At 38.7% G+C, this 18,044-nt stretch overlaps 1 protein-coding gene across 5 annotated transcripts in view; it reads right to left on the reverse strand.

The window, feature by feature from the left end:
• Tango5 (Transport and Golgi organization 5) overlaps positions 1 to 17,355 on the reverse strand; it is a 62,791-nt gene extending 45,436 nt beyond the window's left edge. Inside the window, exons 1-2 of one of the 5 annotated variants that reach the window (XM_067158764.2) lie at positions 17,298 to 17,314; positions 16,668 to 16,989 (exon numbers count right to left, since the gene is read on the reverse strand). In XM_067158764.2, coding sequence (XP_067014865.2) covers positions 16,668 to 16,886 — 219 coding nt within the window. In that variant the 5' untranslated portion in view covers positions 16,887 to 16,989; positions 17,298 to 17,314. Of the gene's footprint in view, positions 1 to 16,667; positions 17,130 to 17,174 lie in introns of those variants that run through there. The other 4 variants (XM_067158763.2, XM_067158767.2, XM_067158766.2 and 1 more) reach the window with 4 other exon arrangements.
• Between the last annotated feature and the right edge of the window lie 689 nt (positions 17,356 to 18,044).

Raw genomic sequence — 18,044 nt, forward strand, 5'->3', positions numbered from 1 at the left:
AAGAATACCAGAAGCAGCTCCAGATATGCTTTCAAACTAATCCAAACCAAACCCCGTGGCACGACAGCCCCGAAGGGCCATGGCCTGCCAAGCGACTGCTGCCCAGACCAAAGTTCTGCAAATTATGAGGTGTTGTGTGTTCAGCACGACAAATCCTCTCAGCAGTTATCTTGGCTTTCTAGACTGGGGCCGCCACCTCACCGTTAGATAGCTCCTCAATTGTAATCACACAGGCTGACTGGACATCATACCAGCCCTCAGATAAAGATAAAAATCGCTGATTTGGCCGAGAATCTAACCTGGGGTCTCTGGGTAAGAGGCAGGCACGTTACCCATACACTGTGGGGCCGGCTCCTACACAAGTCTCACAGAAATCATAGGAAGATGTGGGATGTGCTTAGAAAGATGGGGATTCTAGAATAACCCAATGTATTTATGTGTAATACTTTATTTAGGACAAGAAGCCATGGTTAGAACCGTAATGATTTCCAATTAGTAAAGGGCAGGTAACGATGGGATTTAAGCTCTACATAAATACAAAATTAATTAAATGTGGTGTGACAAATAAGCGGCTAATTTACATGCTTCCTTGGTAGCGTCGATCACATTCTGGAGAGAGCAAGTAGTTGGACACAAGTTACAAACAAGAAGATAGCTCATTGTCTGTTCTTCACCACATTCACATAGAGTGGAGTCACAAACAAAGTACAGCATAAGAAACATTGATTTGGAAGACCGCTTAGGTATACCTATTTATAACATAACTAGTCAGAATATTATTAACTTGCAGTATGCAGACACCACTTTGATAGAGGAAAGTAAGGAAGATTTGGAGGACATCATAATGAAAGTTAAAGAACACACTGAAAGGATGGGACTGTATTTTAATGTAAGCAAGACAAAAATTCTAACGGCAGTTCATCATCAGATATCAGGATAAATAAGTAAATTATCAAAGTAGTGGATCATTTCTGTCTGCTAGGAACAAACATCAGTCCACAAACTCACCAAAGATTAGCTCTTGGTAAGGCAGCATTTGAAGGCCTAGATAAGATCTTCACAATCTTTCCCACAGCTGGACCATAAAATAACAAGATAGGAAACACACTGATGTGTATGAGCTATGGTGGTAGCGAAGAATTTTATGTATGCTCTGAATGGCCCAGAAGAGAAACAAATGGGTAATTCAGAAGCTCAATCCAGATACGTCTTGAGTCATTTATTACAAGGTTACAGCCGTCATAGTTTGGGCATGTTATGGGTCAGTCTGATTCCTTGGAAAAATGATTATGCTTGAAAAAAGTGGAAGGAGCTTGGCAATGAGATGGATACACTGTGATTATGTCACTGGATTCATGGAAAATTTAAACATCTGGAGGCAATTGCTAGGAGTAGTCACTGACTTGATGGCACCCTGCTACATCCGTTAGCCACATACTGTCACTTCTCTCAATAGCCTCCATTCTTTTGTCTAAGCCACTGAGTAGCAACCATCCTGAAAGTATAGTTATCTCCAAAGCTCTTTTCGTAACATCAATCCATTAGTTTACTACATATATAAAATGCAATTTGGGACGCATGTTGTATGCTGGTTTGGTTTGTTTAATCACCAATTTACACATAAAGTGCATTGAGAGTAAAATGGTTTGTTAAGCAGAAAAACTGTATACTCTGTGACAAGTATTGGGTCAATGCATAACTTTGTGCGGTTCTTATATTTTATATTTTATTTTACTGTCGCGCACTGTAACTTACAATCACAATCAATCACTCAGTGATGTATTCACCTCCACTCTGTACGACCTACCAATGTTCACGTAACAGTTCAATGTCTCGCCTGTAGAACTGTTTTGGTTTTGACTGGAAGAAATCTGTTAGCCATTGGTCAAGAGAAGCTTTGTCAGGAAACACTTGCCACTGAATGTAGTTAGAAAGAGAGCGAAAAAGATGGAAATCTGAGGGGGCAAGGTCAGGGCAATATGGAGGATGAGGAAGAGGTTCCCAGTCAAGTTCAGCAATCACACCTTTGGTCAATTGCGCTGTATGCAGACAAATGTTTTCATGGAGCAATAAGCCTGGTTGTTGTCTTTGTCCTTTGTTGTCAATAGCAATGGCAAGCCTTCTTAGCTGGTCACTATACACAGCAGAGGTAATCGTTACATTTTTCAGTTGAAGTTCATGGTGAAGAATAGCATCTTTGTTCCACCAAACACACATGATTTTCTGTGGATGGACACTATCCTTGGCACGGGGAGTTTTTTCTTTTTTTTGATGGGCTGAGCCACTCTTTCCTCCTCTTTTTCATGTTGACATACAGGCACCATTTCTCGTCACCGGTGACAATGTTTGAAAGGAATGTTTTGTGTCTATCACAAGCCAACCGGTGCCAGGGAAGCAACGACGAACAGATGTTTGGAAATGCTCACATTTCTCAACTTGACATTCCATATCTGTTTGCCTGAAATACACACAATACGTTCACAATCAAGAAAACCTGTGTTTAACAACACACAAACTCCAAACTCAGTTACCCATTTTTGTGCAGGACTATTTGTATCATTCCTCAACTGTACTGGCTCATGTGGCAGGGGTCACCACGCGCATCACAGATCATAAATTAACAGAAATTCAAGCTTTAATTATTTTTGGCCATTTTGTGGCTGGATTGCTATCACTGTGTTAATTCATTTCAGTTCTAGTAACTATTCTAGTCATACTGGATCACGTGGAAAGGAAAATGTGATGATGATGCTTGTTTATTAAAGGGGCCTAACATCTAGGTCATCAGCCCCTAATGGCACGAAACAAGACGAATGTAATGACAATTTAAAAGTTCAAAATCATCCACTGACCAGAATAGAAAACATGATGAATAATGAACGGTTGGATATGAATTTAAAACAATTAATTGATCCAACCCAGAAACTATCATAAACAATAGTATTACTGACCAAGGTTCTGCTTCTAAAGCACAATCCTGAATCGAGGATGCTTGTTGCCTGAAGGGGTCCAAAATCCAGGTCAACGGCCCCTCATAATGGTAATTATTGCTAGTAAAGTAGAACCATGGTATTTGTCATGTTGCGGTACTAATAAAAAGTAGCGTACACTCGCGGTGTTCCACACATTATGGTACTACTCACGCGGTGTTCCACACATTATGGTACTACTCACAAGTATTGTACGTCTCACAAGTAACACAGACCTATGGTGTTTCTAACATGATACCACCACTCATAGGCAATGCAAATCCATGATGTTCCTCACCTAGGTGTACTAATCACGTGCCGGTATTCCCATGGTGTTCATCGCACAGTGGGTACTAATCACAGGCAGCACAGACCCACGGCGCCGCTCATGTAGTGATACTAATCACAGGCAACACCCAGAACCGTGGTGTTTCTCATAATGGTACTAATCACTGGTACTGTAAAACCGATACTGATTCACCCTCTATTGGTACTAATCACAATCCTATTGTATACCTAACAGTGGTACTACTCGCATGTAGAGGCGAGCCATGGTGTTCCTCGCGTGATGGTACTAATCACAAGTAGTTTCATGGTTCGAATACAATCATCCCTTGGTCACCCCCTTTAGTTGCCTCTTACAACAGGCAGGGGATACCGTAGATGTATTCTTCATCTGCGTCCCCCACCCACAGGGGGTAAGGAAAATGTATTAATCACTTCAGTTAAATAAAGGAAGAAGAGTTTATGATATATACTTCAAATTGCAGTTTTATGAAAGATAAAGCATACCAATAAAGTACAGGCTGCAAAAAAAGTTGTGTGTTTACAAGTGTAATGTAGCCTACGACCTTACAAGAAATTAAATTCATATTTCAAAGTCTGTATTGACTGTAACATCTAAGTCAAAATATAAAATTTCAACCTATTCAATAATATGTAGTGTAATCTTGTAGATTAATATATAAGTCATGCCAACTATTTTTTTCTCGTGAACATGAGACAACACGGACAATCTAAGATATGCATTTGGAAACGTACAATATGTACTTGCGTATGATGCCACTAGATGATGTATGTAAACAACAGTGTGGGTCTAAGCATGCCCCCAAGTTCAGTGTGTGAATGAGAGCATCACAAAATGAAAGTCAACAAGTAGGAGCAACAATCATATATTAAAATAGCAGTTCTCCACGCAGAAATGCACGCCAATGCCATGCAGAGCTGCGGGAAGCATTAGGTGTGCATGCCATGCCGTACAGAACAGTGGCGAGGTGGGTGGAGACGTTCAAACGGGCGACAGCTCACACAGCAGCCATCATTCAGCATCGCTTACAACGGTGGGGATTCGCCTGATCTGAGCCCATGCGACTATGATCTAATCCCCAAAGTCAAGACGTCATTATGTGGACAACGGTTTGTTAACAAAGAGGACATTGTAACAGCATTTCGGAGAGGTGTCCCACGTTAGCGATACACATGCAGTGAATGGTATTCAGCGTCTGCCCCACCGGTGGCGACACACAGTGGAAACCTTGGGTGATTATTTGGAAGGTCTGTAACCAGTGGAGACCTGTCCTTTGTACGTAGTCTTGTGTATTTGCTGTCTATACCATAATAAAACAATGTTTACCAATGGCCTGTGATCTGTCACTTCCTCTGAGAATCTCCTGAAGTCAGAATATTTCCAAATGCATATCTTAGATTTTCTGTGTTGTCTCCTGTTCGCGAGAAAAAAAATAGTTGCCATGACTTATGACTCAACCCTTGTTTTACAGTATATATTATTTTTTTAATGTACATGTTTCAGCTCTTTGAGCCATTTTCAGGATTAGAGAGGACATACATAAGTGTACATTATTAATCTATACAGTATGTTTGAGAGAATTTAACACAAAATGCAATATATAGTTAAAATCTAATGCAGTAAAATATGGTGATGACAGTAAAATAAAAACTGGCTCCATCCACTGTAGTCCTTGTTCACAAGTAATAAACTTGATATGATATCGCCACTGTTTCGTATTCAGTCATACAGAAATTGAAACGATAATATAAGTTTTGTATAAATGGGCCTCATGGATTGAGGAGCGTTGTGTAAATAAAATGTTTGTGTGCCATACCCAGCACAGACTGACAGCAAAAATGACATGGATTTCTGCTTCCACATTTATGAAGATGCAAGCAATTATTATAAGCTGCATCAGGTAATGACTAGATTTTCAGAGCACAAATTTCAGCAACCAGGCTTAGATTCTGTTGTACACTCTGTGGGACGTTGTGTGGAATATTCCGCGTAATGTATTGTAAGGAAAGATACAATTCCCTGACAAGGTTCTGCACTGCACAATAATAGTCAAATAAGAGTTTCTATGTTTTATTTCTAGGTAAGTTTATGTACAGCTATTGGCTGCAATAAATATTTTATTCATAATTTAATTGTATAAATATTTACTGTTCTGATAGGTAAAACCATCACTTACTGAATAATGTTGAATAAGTAATGATATCAGCATATCTTAAATTTTCTCTATCATTCTCTCTCTCTCTCTCTCTCTCTCTCTCTCTCTCTCTCTCTCTCTCTATATATATATATATATATATATATGTGCAATGGCAGTGTACACAAATGCAGAGATGCCAGATGCCCATTTGATGTATGGATTATCAGACACTCACGCTCAAGTCTGTACCAGGAGAGGTTTCCAGGACGAAGGTTCCCCGACAGGAAAACGTTTGAAGCCATTGATAGTCGTCTTAGGGAACGTGGGGCATATCAGCCTGATACTCGCGACCGGGGGAGGCTTAGAAGGACGAGGACACCACAACGGAAGGCAGCAATTCTTCGTGTAATTGACGATGATGACCCTAGTGTCAGTGCAAGACAAGTAGCTGCAACAATGAATGTTGACCACATGACTGTCTGGCGAGTGTTACATGAGGACCAGCTGTATGCATACAATTTACAGTGTCTGCAAGCACTATCAGCAACTGATTTTCTTGCACGGATACTCTTCTGCGAATGGCTTATTCAACAATGTGTCAACCCTAATTTTAGTGCAACGGTGATGTTCATAGATGAGGCGTCGATTCAACGAGACCAGGTTGTAAATTTAAATGTAACAAAAACTTGTCAGTCTGTCAAACACCTGCAATTACATATAAATTATAACACTATAAACATCTGTAAAAATACATACTGTAAAAAAACAATTATACAAAGAATGACATGTTTTGTTCTACAAGAACATCCTCAGATTCTATCAAATCACTTAAAAAATGCCTATATATGCACAGTATTGTTTACGTTGCATAAACTTGCCAATGATAGAGTTAAGTGATAATATGAACCAGTAATGACAAAAAAAAAAATTTACTAGTATTTGGTAGTGGCTTTACATCGCACCGACACAGATAGGTCTTATGGCGACGATGGGATAGGAAAGGCGGCTGTGGCCTCAATTAAGGTACAGCCCCAGCATTTGTCTGGTGTAAAAATGGGAAACCACGGAAAACCATCTTCAGGGTTGCCGACAGTGGGATTCGAACCCACTATCTCCCGGATGCAAGCTCACAGCCGCCCACCTCTAATCACGCGGCCAATTCGCCCGGGAAATTTACAGGTATTAATATAATGAAAAACTTCTGTACTTATCTAGACTACCGATGCTAAGTCCATTGTCACAAAACACTATTTCAGGGCTGTGTTCATGGAGAGGCAAATTGAAAATTTCGGGTATAGCACACTGCTCGCAGAGAGGGGAGGGGATGCTTGGAAGGGGCTGTGAGGAGCGTTGTGGATCCCTCCTATTGGATGTTAAAATCTAGTATACTGTACTGTGGAGAGGGCAGGGGGAAGTAGGGCAGAGCGAGTGGAGTCCTGTGGAACCTTCTATCAACACTGGATAGGGGGAGGGGAGAGAAGGTTATTCACCTACCTCATGTCATAATGTATTATCTGCGCACTTTTTATCGATAGATTTGTGTACGGGTTTGAGGAGTAAGGAGGGAGCAAGTCCGGTTCCAGTAGTACGGCCAACTGAATGGAAATGAAATCAGAACTGAACCGATAATATGATCGATCGATATGAATTTTGCTAAACCTTTGTTACCTTAAGCCAACAACTGTGTCACACACACATTATATAACATTTCTCGATGCGAATCTTATTCCTAGAGTGAATTCTATAGTTTGGCTTTGCTGCGTAAATAACAACAGTACTAGTACGTAAAGGGTACGCCAGATGTCGCACAGCGATGCATAAGCGATTCATAGTTTGTGTTCCAAAGGTTGCCAGTACGAATCTCGAAGATTGCTGAGGTCAACCAATTCAGCACTAGGGTGTAAATCTATCCAGAAAAGGTGCGCAGATAATACTTTTATGTAATATGGATGAATGCAAGTTAATGATTTTAGGTGAATAAAGTAAGGAATTGAAATAAAGACTAACTATTATATGTTATTATGATAAAAGCTAATTTAATTTTAAAAAATGTTGTCCACATGTTATTTGAGTAGAGCGAAGAGGGGAGAATTTTTTAAGTGTGTATGGTCATTTTGGTTGGTTACATTAGCATTTTTTGCAATGTAAATTTCGATTGCTTCCTTTATATTCAAGTCAGTGCTTGTTCTACATCAGACATTTAATTCTTTTGCCTGAGGTCCTAAGTCAACTTAAAGACATCGTATTATGCCAAGAAGATCATAAACATTAATTTTTGTTATATATATTTTAATGTTATAATTATTCTTACAACATTGTCTTTGTCTGGTATGCATATGTTTTAGTTATCATATAATTTGTTTATTTTTATTTAGTTGAATATGGCCACTAAGTGGCTGAAACTAGTCCCAAGACTTATGTAATATCATTTACTTGATATATTCATATATTGCATTTCAATATGGAACAAAAATGAAATTTATAGCTTATAATAATGCATTTTAAATAAAATTAGAAAATACCTGAAAAATAAAATATTTAATAACAGATTATACCTGAAAGAGATAAATTAATTAAAAACAGGAGGACACATTTTGTACTTGGAAGAACACCATTAATAGGGTTCAAATGTTAAAGACCTAAAAACTACCCAAATATGCTCCTGAAAATGTATAAATATCACCCAAAAATGGAAAATATGACCTAACCTAAGTACTTCCAACGAATGATTTTTGCTACCAGTTCTTTTATACTAAAGATAAAATTCATAATACAATGTTATGGCATTACTTCCTTACAACTACTCTGAACATAATTCCACGAGTCTCAATCATAAATTTACTATAAATCATTAAATTGTGGTCAATACCGGAGATTTTAAATTAATACTGCAGTCTTACACATAGACCACATTGCTGCTCCTGCAAACCAATGAAAATTGTATTAGTTATTGGAGATATAATAAGTGTCAACTATCCAGCTCTGAAGTCCGAGCTTCAAGTTTCGTCACAATGCCACAAATACGTTTACACAAGCAACATTGGCAATCAGATTTTTTCCGTGCAAAATATAATAAAAATATGACCAGAACAACAAAAAATGGTAAAATATGTTATTTATATGCCCTATAAAATATGGCTAAATATGTTCAGAAACATCCAATTTGTATTTTCCAACAAATAGCCACAATGGAAGAAAAAACAAGACGTTTTCTGACATCCGAACCCTAATTAAATTGAAATAAGAAATTAAGTGGTTCAACCTATTCAATACAAGTAAATAAGGAATGTAGTGTTACGTTCTTATTTGGTTAAAAGCGGTACCGGTTTCGACCACCAATCTGGGTCATCATCAGCCGATTAAAAATACAAAAACAATGCATAGGAAAACAAAGAATTAAAGGATAAATCTTTAACAAAAGCAGTTCAAGAAGCAATATAAGACAATAGGGGTTAGCACTGCACGATTTTAAATCATAAAATCCAGAAGAAGTCGAAGATCAGTCACTTGTATGTAGCAAGGCGCAAGTCCCTGAAGAGTAGCACAACACATGCAATGTTCGGCACTGTGGCTTAAAATGTTTACGAGAAGAGGTGAACAGTTCATTAAACAAGCTCGCAAACACTGCCACGCGCGAAGTCACAACACGATTTAATAAATTTGAAGTCCCAAAATTGATGTATACTTCAATTATATTAACTTGTACTATATATTTTTGCAGGCTTGTTTCTTCAAGCTATTTACCGAGTTTCATCGGCATTTAAAAGCACAGTGCCGGACATTACGTATGTTAATATAGATGTTTATTCCCATAGGGAATATTGGTATTATCATTACGTATGTTGCACTGATCTTCAGGATCTAGCATCTTACTTTAATTTAAGCGACTTGTCTTAGACTTCTACACAATTTAATTCTTTGTTTTCCTATGCATTGTTTTTATATTTTTAATTAGCTGATGATGACCCAGATTGGTGGTCGAAACTGGTACCGCTTTTATCCAAATAAGAATGTAACATTACATTTCTTATTTACTTGTATTGAATAGGTTGAACCACTTAATTTCTTATTTCAATTTGTGATACAGTTCAATACGGAATATTATGAAATTTTTATCTTTAAATCCGAACCCTAATCATCCCATTTTATCAAATCACACTTGAATTTTTTTGTGTTATCTTATGAAATGACAGGTGTAAAAACATTTATTATAACATTCTGTGTACACCTTCCTTATGGCAACGATGGGGTAGGAAAAGGGCTAGAAGTGGAAAGGAAGTGCCGTGGTCCTGATTAAGGTACAGTTTTCTTTCTCCTCATTAGTCCTATGCGGAATTTCAACATAAATGTTTTTACAATCATCATTTCTTTGAAATTGAAAGTTTTGAAAATTGCATTTGATAGTAGAATCTGATGACATTCTTTCAAGACTGAACAAGTCATTCTGTTTTTCATCACGTCAGCGTTTTCCGGGCTTGTAGGCCGTGGTCCAGGAGTGACTGAATGTCCCGACGTTTCACTGAAGACTACGTTCAGCATTGTCAAGGGTTCCGACTGACTTTGATTGCAACAAAGCTCTCAGTGGAATGAAGTGCTGTTATAATTCCACCTCATTATATAGTACAGGATATAGTACGCTGCTCGCTTATTGGTCCGCCATGGTGGGGGGGCGGTCACTGATTGGCTGTTCTTCGGCCAATGGTTGAAGCGTTAGGGAGCCCGGTGTACATCGACCTGCCTTGGCGGAGAAAGGCAACTGATCACCCGTTGCTTTTTTTGGTCTGCCGCGGCTATCGTGTCCTCCAGGATTTAAAGCTTTCAGGACTGGAAACCAGGCTTTGTTTACCCGTTCAGATTCCTCTTTACGGTCGAAGCTGTTGGTGTGCTTCAGGATTTCAATGGCTTCGCTCTGTAGCTGGGCGTGATAAGACACAGTATTTGACAGTACTTCGGTATCGCTGTACTGTATGTCATGGCCTGCTAGCAGCGAGTGTTCAGCGACGGATGATCTATCTGCTCGTCCCAGCCGGCTATGTCTGCTATGCTCCTTCAATCGTGTGGCTATGCTGCGTTTGGTAGTGCCTATGTATACCTGGCCGCAGCTGCACGGGATCTTGTAGACAGAGGATGGCGCTTGTGGCAGACCTAAGCAGTTCCTGGATTTTCTTCGCCGGCCTGTATATGGTTTTAACCCCATGGGACTCCACTAGCCTCCCTATTCTGTCAGTAATTTTCTCAACATACGGCAGAAAGGCTTTAGCTACCAGCCGCTCCTCTTCTTTCTTCTTGGTTGTTGGACGTCTAGGATGGAGTGCTTGCTGGATATCTTTATGGCTGTACCCGTTAGCGAGTAGGGCCCTATTGAGGTGGCTGAGTTCCTAGTTTAAGTGCTGAGGTTGACAAATTCTCTTAGCACGGTCGGCTAGCTTCTTAACCACTCCATATTTTTGTTGTGCGTTGTGGTTGGAAGTCTTCTGAAGATAGCGGTCTGTGTGGGTCGGCTTGCGGTATACTGTGTGTCCCAAGTTTAAATCAGCAGTCTTCATTACCAGAACATCGAGGAAAGGGAGCTTCCCCTCCTTTTCTATCTCCATAGTGAACTGAATATTCGTGTTAAAACAGCTGTAATTGTTCCTTCCCATGGCTCCAGATCACAAAGGTGTCATCTCAACTGCTACATCCTGATTTTAATTAAATGTAACTTTCTGAGGTATAACCTGTTATTAAATGTTTTCTTTTCCTGGTATTTTCTAACTGTATTTGTTTCAACAGAATGAGAAACCTCACATTTCAAGGTGATCGTTCTTTGACATTCACTTTCAGCATCTTCCTGGTCAATAGCTCCAGCGACCACATGAAAAATGAAACATTAGAACAAGCCTGTGTTTGAAATAAATATCTGAGCTATATCCATACCGTATTTGAATGCAATTTTTTTTGTTTTGTTTTTTACAAGTTGCTTTATGTCACACCGACACAGGTAGGTCTTATGGAGACGATGGGACAGGAAAGAGCTAGGAGTGGAAAGGAAGTGCCGTGGCCTTGATTAAGGTACAGCCCCAGCATTTGGCTGGTGTGCAAATGGGAAACCATGTAAAATCACCTTCAGGGGCCTATTCCACAAAAGTATGGTCTTGTACATTACAAGTTACTAGTGTGGGTTCTTGTAATGTATGGAGTTGTACATTTCTGTTCCACAAAAGATTGATAGTCTCTTGTATATTACCAGTGAATTGTTACAAGTTTTACAAGTGACGACATATCAATAAACATACTACGTCATAGCATGAATCAGCTGTTTATCTTCGTATTCCATTCGTTGAATTAGGTTATGCTTGCCTCATTTATAGTAATATCGTATTTTACTGTAACTTATGCAGCAAAAATTGAAATAACTAATATTCCTGTGAATTTTTTAATGCTACGATGTTATTTTTCAGTTTATTTCTTTGATCATAGGAAATTACTCCGTTATTATCACCCATTCTGTTCTTCCGCGATCCTCGTGTATGTTCTACGAGAGTCTAACATACCTACCTTGGTCTGTCATTAGGAATCAGATGCCGCTAATAACGATATTCGGCCGCCAAACTTAATTGTTACGAAATTGCAAACTCTGCATGAATTGTTAAAATGATGTCAAGAAAAACAAAGTTATTCATTTTGAAGGAAATAGAAGGTAGGAAAGATATTCGTTTCGATGGATTCAGCGAGAGTCTGAAAAAACAAGACAAAATAAATGGTTGGATGGAAATATTTGACTTGGGAAAAGCTCATGGAGCTTTTGAGGGGAAAAGTTGGACGTATGTAAGAGATATTCTGCTCATTAATGATTCCAGGAATGTCCTTCTTGGAATATGTTTTTTTTCAGTATTTTCAGGCCAACAAACTATTTTGAGGAAATTTTATATCATTTATTGCAGCTACCACAGACCGAAGATTTTGCCATTCCAAGCATATCTGCAGTACCATGGTACTGACCACCATTTCCTGGCCAATGTAATGTTGTTAGTAAATGTTGTTTAGCAGAGAGAGATTTATTTCTGTTCGTAGGATATTTTAAGCTATGGCCAATATCTATCAAAAGTTCTTCCACTTGTATTGTGCTTAACCGAAAACGTTCATTGTATTCAAATACAGTGTTAAACTGGAAGTTTATTCTTTCCCTGTACAGACGATAGTTTTTCATTTTCATCACCATCACTATCACTACTGCTAGACCACATATTTATCAAAATGTATCCAAAATAAGCGTATTTAAATAGCACTAGTACATTTATATATTACTGTCCATTCACTGGTAGAGAATTCTTCTCAATTCGCTAGTAAGTTACAAGTACTAGTACTTTTGTGGAACACGCCTATAAAAATTCACTAGTAATTTGTAAGTATGGAGTAGTAAAGTACAACTGTAGAAAATTCTTTTGTGGAACAGAAACTCTGGTATTTGTACAAGTTACTAGAGAATTTACTTGTAATGTACAAGACCATACTTTTGTGGAACAGGCCCCAGGGGTGCCGACAGTGGGATTCGAACCCACTATCTCCCGAATGCAAGCTCACAACTGCGTGCCCCTAACCGCATGGCCAAATCAGGTGCTGGTGGTGATTAAGGTTTTAAGGGGAAGTACAACTAGGCAACCATCCTCTATATAACACTAATCACATAGGAAAAAAGGAAGGGATCCGACACTTCGAAAAATGAAGATATCGACCAAAGTAAGACAAGGGCCACTAAGGGCGTGAAAATGAAAGTCTCCCTAGCCCTCGCAAACCTAATAGTGTCGGGGTCGGAAAAGAACAAGAGTTGACCAAGAGAGGTCGGATAGGATAGATGAAAGTGAGGAGCTTGGCAGAAGTGGAAGCAATGCCAGGACTCAGCTAAGGGCCCCGTGGTCGCCAATCCACGCTCCGAAGTTCACAGCCCCTGGGGCCATGGTCAACTCACCCCGTTGTTCTCTTTTTTCGCGGTATTTTCTAACCGTATTAGTTTCAACAGACTGAGAAATCTCACAATTGTAAGTGATCGTTCTTTGACTGTCATTTTCATCATCTTCCTGATCAATAGGTGTAGCGACCACAGAGAAATATATACAGATTGATGGGCGCCATTTTTAAATGACTAATTACCGACATTAGAATAAGCCTGTGTTTGAACTGAATATCTGAGCTATGCCCATACCACATTTCAATTCAACTGGCGATTGAACGAAAAAGAAACAGACACCTCATTTTAAGCTGTTATGCAAATAATTTCAGAAATAATATATTGTTGGTCATGTGACAGCTCCCTCTGAAAATGTTTGTGTAAAATTTCATGAAATAATTATTCAGTTACAAAATCGTGAGCCAATGCAAGAACACCTAGACAATGTAGTGAGTTGGACAGCAGGGAACGGTATGATGGTAAACAGTGTGAAAAAATCAGGCTCTAAGTTTCACCAAGAGAAGTCATCTGTGTTCATGGGGTGATAATACCTCATGGGGAACGCTGTACGTACCTAGGTGTTAATACAGTGGCATAGTTTTATCTATGCACAGAGGGTCACTCACCCGATCGCCAGTGCTGCGAGTTTGCCTCCTGTCAAGCACTTTGCTGTAATGCGTTTCTCGGCACCACAAGTTCCCGTCCTATGCAGTCTGCTGAGAACTTTATTAGTGTAAGGATCAGTTTGGACAATTCTTCACGTGTTTAGTGCTCAGTGTATTGTTCCAATGCCATTTTCATTATGTGAGCACAAGCGTGTATAATACCTTCATAAAGTACAGGAAGTCCTGTGCGAAAACATGATGAAATTACACAAGAAATTCAAGCAGACCTGTGCCTAGCGTCAATACAATAAATATCCAGCTAAAAATTTCAGACAGACAGGTTCAGTAAATGATTGTAAAAGATGTAAAAGGAGACATGCTCTTACAGAAAAATTATAAATGAGCTTAATTAAAGACTATAGAAAGCTAACATCAAGTCATTCAGTGTTGAGCAACTTCTCAAAGCAAATAATTTCATAAGGAGGTGCCAGCAATGTATAGCAGTGAATGGCGAACATTTGCAGCACCAGCTATGAACTGGGCAACGTCTAGACTTCTTGGCGGGAGACAAGCTCGCAACACTGGCGACCAAGCGAATTACAATCTCCAAGGTCCCTGTATAAGGAAAGATCTTTACATAAAAAGGATTGTAAATAAATGTTGCAGAACTCTTCATGTGGTTAAGAGAGTATTTAAGAGTTGTAGTAAGTATGTAAAGGAGAGGGTGTATAAGTCAGTGATAAGGACCCAATTAGAGTTGGATTCCAGTGCATGGGACCCACACCAGAACTATGAAGGAAAGCAGCTTGATTTGTTCTGGACCATTTCCGACAAAAGAGTAGCGTTAAGAAAATGGTACAAGCTTTGGACTGGAAAGACTCGGTGGGGTAAGGAGACGAGCTGCTTGACGAAGCGGTATATTCCAAGCTGTCGGTAGAGAGATGGGGGAGATGGCATGGAAGGTCATTAGTAGACAATCTTGAATGGAGTTCTTGAGAGTAGGAAAGTGTGAAGATAAAGTTGGAATTTTACAGGACAAATTGAATATTGCTTTATAGGAAGAGGGATTGGAATAATTTACCAAGGAGATGTCTGATAAATTTCCAACTTGACTGAAATCACTTAGGAAATGACTAGGTAAACAACTGACAGGGTAACTGTCAACAAATGCAGATCAGTGGTGATTGACAGGACTGAACATCTGGTAATCACAATGTGGCAACACTAACACTAATTACACCATGATGGTAATAATAATAATAATAATAATAATAATGCTGTTATTTGCTTTAGGCCCCCTAACTACTTTTATGGTTTTCGGAGATGCTGAGGTGCCGGAATTTTGTCCTGCAGGATTTCTTTTACGTGCCAGTAAATCTATTGACACGAGGCTAGCGTATTTGAGCACCTTCGAATACTACTGGACTGAGTCAGGATCGAACCTGCCAAGTTGGAGTACGAAGGCCAGTGCCTCAACATTCTGAGCCACTCAGTCCGGCAAGAGAAGAGGAAGAAGAAGAAGAAGAAGTGAAGTAAACTAGCAGCTTTTCAGATACTGAACAAGCATGAACTTTCCAGGTTAGTCACTAGTTGCATCATGTGCTTCCCAAACATTACATAACAACCTGGGCCTTTGAGCTGGTCAATATCTAGTAACTGAAAAAGAAAAAGCTTCTCATTTTTTCATTTATCTATTTACCGCAGGCCTCAAAGTGTTTCAGTTTTGTGGCAACAATGAGAAAGGGCCACGGCTCAGAAGAAAGCGATCGTAGTTATTAATGTAAATCCTACAAACCCAGCATTACACTGGTGTAAAAATCAGAAACCACGGGAAACCATATCGAGGGCTGCCAATACTGGGGTTCGAACCTATCTCCTGAATGCAAACTAAATGCTATACCAGCAAGCACCCGAACTGTACAGCCAACTCATTCGGTGAAAAAGATTTAGGGATGGATTGTTCATTTTAACTTTACAACAGCCTGTAACTTTTTCATAGTTTTAGAATATTTTCTGTGATTTTGCACAATATTAGCGGTAATAACACAGAATAACTTTTGCATCTTCAGCTAACTCAAATATAAAATTACCAAAGCATAAGCAAGTGAAAAATGACACTGATAACTGTAAACCTTTCTTGAAGTCAACTAACGTTTTAGATTATTACTGGTAGACCTACAAGAAAAAAGCAGCATAAACATATTTTAGCAAATGTATTCAAAATACCTTAAAAAAGAACACACGAAAATCAAAAATCCTATAGGTTACAGAATATTCTGTTGTGGTTTTTTCATTGACAGGTCTCCAAGAACAAGGATGCTTGAAGAAGTTAAAAGAAAATTAAAAAGTTAAGATGCTGTACAGTGTGAACTGTAGAGCAATCATTTTTTCAAGAACCTAGAGATACGTTAAGACAAATTGATGTTTAAATAATCGAAATGTTTCAACAAGGAAACAAGTTCATTTCATGCACATATTTCAACACAACTCTTTAACAAGTCCAACACATGCAGTTAACAAGCAGATTCTTTCTAACCTACTAAGCAAAACATATATAACAACAAAGCACACTGGAGAAATAAAATATTATTGTCAATTAAGAAAGCCCAGACTAAGATAAAAACAACATTCAGCAAAGTCCAAAAATTACACGCAGTACTCACACAAACTAAAGCAGAAAAACATAACACGAAAAGTATAAAGGAGAGACCCAAAAGCCTACCAGCTCTGTCTTATTGCCAGAAGTCTTAAGACCCCGTCTCTTCAATTCTGCTTTAAGTTGATCTTTGGTGAATTGGAGAAAGTCAGGTGGTGAATCTAATTTATCACCATAAGCAACACTATGGGCGGAAGGTGTATTTCCTGGAACCATGCGAAAAGACGTACTTTGCACAGCATTTTTGGATTTATTTCCGGAAGTACTGTTCTTCTTTGCACCCATACTGACAATCAACGGAGAACTCCTCTTTTTAACGAAGCTAGTCCACGCTTTGCTCTTGCAGCTCCCAGATAATTTCCTTCACAAATTACCATGCAACCTCAAACTATAATTTGTACAACAAAACATATGTTAGTAATCCGACTGTGACTACTTTCTACGATCTACTTTCGTGTTTCCCTTCACCCAATGCAATCCTCAAACAGGTAATGAATGCAAACCTGAAATATTCAAGAAAAAATACATGATGTTTTTAACCATGTTACAGCAAAATAAATAATCAACACATACGTGTGCCTGTTAAAGTCCGGATATCTGGTACATTTAATTTCAACAATGTATTACATATCACGGAAATGGAATAAAAATAATTTGAAGAGGTTAAATTTAATTTACACGAGATACATTTCTTACATCGTCAGGTGATCATCAGCGAGAAAATTAAATGCCCAGTCCGCAGACGTCATCAAGATCATTGATTGAATATTTTAGGAAATATCAGAAAACTCCTCGACTTTTATATTATTTCATAACTATTGCCAAAAGATGTCGCCATGCACATGACTCTCCGTTCGTACAATACTCCAGGCAATCACCAAATTATATTAATTTATTATTTCTCTCTTAAATTTAAAGCGAAATGAAGTATTTTCGGCTTGTTATCATCTTACCTCCAATTTTTAAATAAGGACCTGTAGTACCTAAATGTATAATTTTATCTTTCTCCTCCTCCTATCAATATTGTTTAGCAGAGAACAGGAAAATGCAATAAAACCGTTTCTATACTGCAGTGTAAAAGTATTAACATAAGCAAAGCCTCAAACGGGACACTCGTTTTCAAATCACAACAAAACATGATTATACGATGGTCATCTTTAATATTTTGTATTCAATGATAGAATTGTAGATGTATCACAAGAGGGCGGGTGAATCGCTTGACTGAAGAGGGCGCTGGTGTTTTTGTTGTATGGGGCAAAGGTCAAAAGTGCAGGGTTGAGGGAGGTTATTACTAATGTTTACGTTTTGCTGGTTGGTAAGTAGTTTGTTTCAGTTTAGCCTTAATTTAATAAACAAATCCCCAAGCATGTGTACTATTTGTACGTTTTTCGCAGTACGTGCTTGTTCGTAGTTTACAGTTATGTTACTTGCACCAGCATAATA

The sequence above is a fragment of the Anabrus simplex genome, chromosome X (genome assembly GCF_040414725.1).
Source record: "Anabrus simplex isolate iqAnaSimp1 chromosome X, ASM4041472v1, whole genome shotgun sequence".
Classification (NCBI taxonomy): Eukaryota; Metazoa; Arthropoda; class Insecta; order Orthoptera; family Tettigoniidae; genus Anabrus; species Anabrus simplex.